The sequence below is a fragment of the Penaeus japonicus genome, unplaced genomic scaffold (assembly GCF_977035675.1).
Source record: "Penaeus japonicus unplaced genomic scaffold, GWHDUDI00000001_assembly GWHDUDI00000040, whole genome shotgun sequence".
In the NCBI taxonomy this organism is placed as follows: domain Eukaryota; kingdom Metazoa; phylum Arthropoda; class Malacostraca; order Decapoda; family Penaeidae; genus Penaeus; species Penaeus japonicus.
The window spans coordinates 11,986,509-11,994,008 of NW_028234442.1; the positions used below are offsets into that span (position 1 = coordinate 11,986,509).

General features: G+C 35.9%; 1 protein-coding gene across 4 annotated transcripts in view; it reads right to left on the reverse strand.

The window, feature by feature from the left end:
- The window catches only part of LOC122264259 (rab GTPase-binding effector protein 1), a 49,149-nt gene that overhangs the window by 27,518 nt on the left and 14,131 nt on the right, over nt 1-7,500 (reverse strand). For 3 of the 4 annotated variants that reach the window (XM_043033065.2, XM_086533983.1, XM_043033063.2), the window contains one exon: nt 5,955-6,158. In XM_043033065.2, the coding sequence (XP_042888999.1) occupies nt 5,955-6,158 (204 nt within the window). Of the gene's footprint in view, nt 1-50; nt 3,668-5,954; nt 6,159-7,500 lie in introns of those variants that run through there. The other variant, XM_086533984.1, reaches the window with a different exon arrangement.

The window sequence follows — 7,500 nt, forward strand, 5'->3', positions numbered from 1 at the left end:
ATCACCATAACTTTCACCTATTTTGTTTACTAAAATTTCATCACACACACCGTCAAACACGCTGAGCTTCCCTCGTGTACAACCCCATTAAAACAACAACACTATTGGTTGTTTGCAAGACATTTCGCATGACGTTTAGAGCGAGCTTTGCACATCTACATATCACTTCCAAGACCTGAAGACTGAAGAGCCAATCAGACCCGTGGCCGAGAGGCAGCAGTTATCAGTGTATATCTGCTTTTATGTTCGTATCTTGGCTTCCTCTGATAACATTACTGAAATAGGGTTGGGGTATTATCTAACACTAATGATTCAGGGTCACGAAATGCTTATCTGCTATTTAAATGTGATTATAGAAGATAAAGCATCACACTTTATGTTTAACAAAATTAAAGAAGATCAAGATTGCCTTGCTTCGGAAATTACGTTTAGTAATTCATTAGGTTGAAAACCCATACCTAAAACCAATATTGTAGATAATAAAACTGCCCAGATGACACCATCCTTTTCAGCTAAGAAATATCCAGATAACTGTATATACTTGCACATAATATAATTTATCATCTTTCGCCAGATTTGGTAATATTTAAAACATGCTAGAAGTTTGTCAATTTAACCCACTGCAGACGGGTGTCATGACATACATGACGTAAGAGGTTTGGCCTGACGACGGGCGTCATGACGGACGGACGTTCGGGGATTTTGGATCACTGTGCTCTTTTATTGTGCTATGAAAAAGGAGTGTGGTGATGGCAACTAAAGTCATAATTACTGTGATTACCGTAATATCAAGCTAAATTAACGTCCAAAACCTAGATGGCACCACTTTTTACTAGCACCAGCAGGAGAGAGAGCCCTGAATGGCACCCACCCACGGTCTCTAGCCAGCACTATCTTTATAGAGTGATGGCACACACTAAGATGATGAACTCTTACTCAAAAGTACCGCCGATGATGGTTGTGCAGGCAGAACGAGAAGAGGAAGGTGACTCAATCCATACCCAGTGTCTAAAATGTGCTCCCTGTGCCAATATGGATGCCTTTCACTGTGGCACTCACAGTCACAAGCACAGGATTCATTCCTCTTCACTACCTCTTCATGTTATCTTCATTGTAGGTGGTTATATGTTTCGTATTCATTCATGACAGCCCAAAAATACGAAAAAATTAAGTTGCATTTTGTCATCCCATAAAACAGCAATCCTTCTATCACACTGAGTATAAAGAAAATATTGAGCTAATATGGATCATATACTACAATTTTAGTCAACTGCAGCATTGATAGAGCCTGTCATATGGCACATATAAGTCTCTAAACTCAATAAAACACACAAATAATAGAACACAAAAACGGCTCTAGTTTTACAATGAGTGACTGGAAGAGAGAGAGTGTGTAGATTCAAAAGATGTTGCTTCAATCTGCCTCTCTCTAAAATAAAACCTATCCTGGAGACTGGGTAAGCGAATCTATCCCCATCAGTAATGGGTTAATAATTAATCCTAATGTCCTTTGCATCCATGTACAGTGTCCATCTAGAAATAATGGTAAATGGTGCAACACTAGCATTATTCAAAGCCACATTCATGATGGTGGAACTATAATGCAATGTACTTATTCCACACTCAGTTGACTAATTTACATTGATCCATTTATCCTTACCTTTTCATGTACAGAATAGTTGTGAAGGTAAAAGAATAGGACCCTTTTTCCTCTTCAGAATATATTACTACTGAAGTCATTGATATGATAAGCTATTTAAAGAAAAATATCTAACTCTAAAAGGTACTTTCCCATTTAACCCGTTAGTGACAGGGATAGATTTGCTTACCCTGTCTCCAGGATGGATTTTATTTCAGAGCAAGGCAGCTTCACGCAACATACCTTGACTTTTCCCACTCTCTTTTAGTCACTCATTGCAGAGCTAGAGCCATTTTTGTGTTTTATTATTTTTTGTGTGTTTTACTGTATTTAGAGACTTATATCTGTCATATCACAGGTTCTATCAATTCTGCAGTTGACTAAAATTGGACTTTAGGGTCCATATCAGCTCATCTTTTTCTTTATAAAAGTATTATTGTTTTAAGGGAGGACAAAATGCAATTTTATTTTTTTCGAATATAACCATCCACAAAGAAGATAACATGATGAGGTAGGGAAGAGGGAGGAAACATGCTTATGACTGTGAGTGCCACAGTAAAAGGCATCCCTACTGGCACAGGGGTACATTGTAGACATTGAGCATGGTTTGAGTCACCTTCCTCCTCTCATTCTGCCTGCACATCCTTCATCTGCAGTACTTTAGAGCAAGAGTTTGGCAACTTGTTATGTGCCATCGCACTATAAAGAGTGTGCTTGATAGAGACTGTAGATGGGTGCCATTCAAGGCTCTCTCTCTTGCTAGTGCTAGAAGAAAGTGTGCTATCTAGGTTTTGGATGTTAAGTGAAACCCATTTTGCTTAATATTACGGCAGCTATAATAATTATGACTGCAATTGTCATCATCACTCACTCATACTCATAGCACAATAAAATAACACAGTGATCCAAAATCCCTGAATGTCATGACAGCCATTGTCAGGCCTGAGCTCCTGCATCATGTATGACGAAAAAACATGTCATCCATCGTTAAAGCGTTAACAAGTGAGAGAGATTAGCAAATTGCTTTTGTAACTTTGTATTTACATGTTTTCAACCCTTTGCTAATGTGGCCAACCTCCTTGAATATACACCTAGATTCCTTAAAGATAACTATAGTCAGGACAAGTATCCATCTTATGCACTATAGTTTTAAAATATGGATGATTATAACAAAGTTTTCTGTTTCACTTTTCATCATCCAGTCTATATAAAACCTAAAATTGAGTTTATGAGGTTGTTTTTATAACAATATGAGCTAGATACAACTATTCACATCCTTATTATATATTTACAAATATACAGGATGGAAATTCATCCATCTTCCACTAATGTTGAGGAATTTTGTCTTTTGTGAAATTAAATTATGTTGAGTTGTATCATTTTATTTTTTTTAATAAATCCTTTCATAAGCTAATAGTACCCACTAAAAGTTCATCTATTTATGCAATGTCAAGAGAGATTTTTCAAGTTTTTAATATACCAGCTGGTCAGGTCTAACAACTCATCTGGGTAGATTTGTACACATTTTCATAAATAGCTTGTAATTTTAACAAACTCAAAAATGCGGTAAGAAAGTAATCTGACCCCATAAAAATGCCCATCATTAAGGATTGACTGTTGTGCCAATAGAGAGACCAACAAATCATGAAATTTAGACTCAGATTATTTGCATGAGACACTTGTATCACCCCATATATATAAGTATAAATATAAAATAACATTCTATAAAGTATTGCAAATTATCTTTGAAAATACTGTACACTCAAAATTATAGCAAAACACTAATTCACTGATGAATAATCATATGCATTTCACCATTTTTTATCAGGTGAAGAATGAAGACTGTAAAGGTAACTGAATTATTTGTTCAATCAAATTTTTGAACACTATAAATACCAGTTCATGAAAAAAAAGTTGTGCTATCCTAGCTCAAAAAATTTTCTTCCTCTGCTAAGAAGCTTAACTGGTAAGACATAGTAAAGTTAGAAGAGATATAAAGAGTATTTCATATAAAAAAAAAAAAAAAAAAAAAACAGCACAGCATAGGAAATTGAAATAATATTTCATAAAGATGAGACATATAAATCCTATAGCACTCCAAGACATGTCAAAGACCCAAACAACATAGACATTAAAAAATGAACTAGAAGAGGCACTGCAATTAGATTCCCTTTACTCTTGGATTCCCCTTAACCTCTTGAACACGAGGATGCGTATACTGCAACTTCGCAGCACTCCTGTCATATCCGAGGACGCGCATAATGCGTCATGACCGAGTTGTGTTAGCATTAGTGTTTTTTTCTTCCGGATACTGTACAAGACCTTTCAGAATATAGGTCATATATGATACAATGGCTTACTTGACTTTCATTATTCATAGGAGTGTGATTCACTTATACCAGGGGAGGTACAGATGTGCCCTACTAGCAATAATTTTATTATTTCTTTATGGAACATTATGCAGAAATATAAAACTTATTATGATTAGTTGATCATACTACTTCAACTGTTTTCTTTTGTCATCTGAGTCACTGAGGTCTCTCACCAAGGTCACTCTTCTCACCCTCCTCCCAACCCAAGTAAATAACTTGTCACATGCACAGGGGGAAGAGGTTAATTATGCATATATTTGATATATAGTACATGATGATTATGTTGAGGTTTTGGCTTAAAAATGTTATATTTAATAGCTACGTTTAAAATTTAGTAAAATAAATATCAAGACAGAAAGGCAACCCTCTCTTTATAAGTAACCTGACATTTATTCAATATTTCTGATGCCTCGTATACCAAGATACAAAGTCTAGACAGTCGCAAAATGTATTACAGCTGTTGCTATACAACGGAGATACATTCAACATGGAGACACAGCAGTAACATCTCTGGATTGTCTAACAATTGTTACAAGATGTTTACAGAGTCACTCAAAAGTCATACAGTAACTAGTGAGATTTAGATTTTCATAAGGCATATGCACAACACTTCAGTGACACATCTATATGACCTTTGCTACTTAAAGCGTCTTGATATATACATGGCTAACAGACAGTGTTGGTTGACTTGCAAAACAGTCAATCAACAAATTTTGATTTTTCTGATGACAATCAAATATCAGACAGTGAACCATTGTATTTTGGTGTGTAAGTGGTCTACAGACCAGGTACTCAACAGCATAGATTTTTCTTAGCAGTTGCAAGACATAGAGGCTATGTTGTGAAACTGTATCTTGTAAAGACGGCTTATAACCCATTGCGTACAGGTGTCATGACATACATGATGTAGGAGCTTTGGCCTGACGACGGGCGTCATAACGTACATGACATTCGGGGATTTTGGATCATTGTGCTATTTTATTTTGCTATGAAAAAAGAATGAGTAATAATGGCTACTGCAGTCATAATTACTATAATTACCGTAATATCGTGCCAGCTTAACATCCAAAACCTAGATGGCACCACTTTTTCCTAGCACCAGCAGGAGAGAGAGCCTTAAATGGCACCCATCCACGGTCTCTAGCAAGCACTGTCTCTATAGAGCGATGGCACACACTAAGTTGATGAACCCTTGCTCTAAAGTACCGCCGATGAAGGATGTGCAGGCAGAACGAGAAGAGGAAGGTGACTCAATCCATACCCAGTGTCTAAAATGTGCTCCTGTGCCAATATGGATGCCTTTCAATGTGGCACTCACAGTCACAAGCACAGGTTTCATTCCTCTTCCCCTATCTCTTCTTGTTATCTTTATTGTAGATGGTAATATGTTTCGAATTCGTTCATGACAGCACAAAAATACAAAAAAATAAAGTTGCCTTTTGTCCTCCCATAAAACAGCAATACTTCTATCACATCGAGTATAAAGAAAATAATGAGCTAATATGGATAATATACTACAATTTTAGTCAACTGCAGCACTGATAGAGCCTGTCATATGGCACATATAAGTCTCTAAACTCAATAAAACACACAAAAAAATAAAACACAAAAAACGCTCTAGTTTTACAATGAATGGCTGAAAGAGAGTGGGATGATTCAAATTATATTGCTTAGAGCGGTCTCTATCTAAAATAAAACCTATCCTGGAGGCTGGGCAAGCAAATTTATTTCCGTCTGCAATGGGTTGAGATAAGTGAAACACTAGGTTCCCTGTAATTATGATAGTCATTACAGTTTCTGGTTTACCATTCCTTTCTGTTCCTATGCATATCTATTCACACTGTGTTTTTATAAATCTTTCTTGACTCCCATCAAATTATCGCAATAAAAAAAAATGTCTAGTACAAACAATTACCACTTTCTAGATGAGACAGAACACTTACCTTTCATGAGTTGTTGAACTGTGGCTATTTCCTCCTGACATTTGCGTTGTTCCACAGCAATGTCATTTTCAGCGGTGCATTGTGCAATTGTGACTGCACTGCGAGCCTCCTCCAGTTCTTCCTGCAGCTCCCGCACCTGAGCACGTAGCACCTCCAGTTCCACCTCAACTGCTCTAGTGTGATCAGATTGCAGTCTCAACTCCTCTGTTAAAAACAAAACAAAAGGTTTTCACTTTCCAATGCCTGATGCCACCTGTATTCTGGAGAAGAGAGCTGAATATAGTGGACTGTGATCATGCTGCTACTCATATATGCCATCAATCTCCAATTTTCATGATTTATAGAGTTGATACAGTTGGAAACAAAATCATTAGCAAAAAAATAAGATAATGATCATTGTCATGACCATCAACCAACTTATGTGATATTATACCAATAATTTTTCATCTCAAGTATGTTGGCTATTTTGAAATGCTCACGGCACACATTCTTAGATGAAATGCAACACAAGAGAGACCCATTTACTAATGTGTTACATTTTTCAAATAGATTTTTATATCCAGACTGAAGAGGTATGTAGTAAATGTTAGTAACAATTATCATCAAGCAGTAGGGCCACTATCCACGGAAGTCACAACGACACACTAAAACACAGAGCAGCAACCCTTAAAGACGTTCAAATGCTGTAAATGTACATGGACCTGTCAGTAAATCAAGAGAGAAACAATTATGCCATGCCCAGTGCAACCCAGCAAAGGTAAGCATTAGTCATCAACATAGTTCAGTGGTAACTGCAAACAAATAATAGTTTTCCTAATGGTTAATGAAATTCAACCCTTTTTACCAGAAAAAAAAGTCTATATCTAAATAAGTTGTACTGATTCAATCCTCCCAAAAACACTTAGTGAATTTCAGACTGATATTATACCATATATCAGTTTTTTAACAAAGCAAATGGCTTTTTAAAAGAAGCAGACACCTTATCATAAAGGTGTTGTACTCCTTCCATTCAAAACTGCATACAGACAACCATTAGCTTTTTGGTGTAAGTGCTTAATTTTATGTATTCATGCAGCAACACATCTTTCTTAAAAGTTATTCCTAAAAGTTATTATTACCACCACTATAGTGAACTTTCCTATAATACAATTCCTTGTGTCCTTTTCAGAACAATCTGATAAGCAATACGAATGTTATCAAAGCAATGAGTCACTTAGTATCTTACAGTGTGTAATAATTACAAAATTATTCTCTTTACAACCCAGAGCATTCCCCACAAAGCAGAAAAAATATAAAAGTTCCATCTTTATACCTAGATGCAATGCTCTTAGATGCAACATATTCAAATTCTGATATAAGGTTCTGGTGCATATACAGATCCTTAAATCTTTCCATTTGATTTCCATTCTAATTCACTAATTTCTTACTTCTGTTAAGTCTGCCCTATGTTTAGGAATTATTTCTGAGTTTTAGGTCTTATTTACAGATTAGTAAGCCAGGTTGATATTAATATCTTATTGTATCATCAACATAAGTAAAATATTTA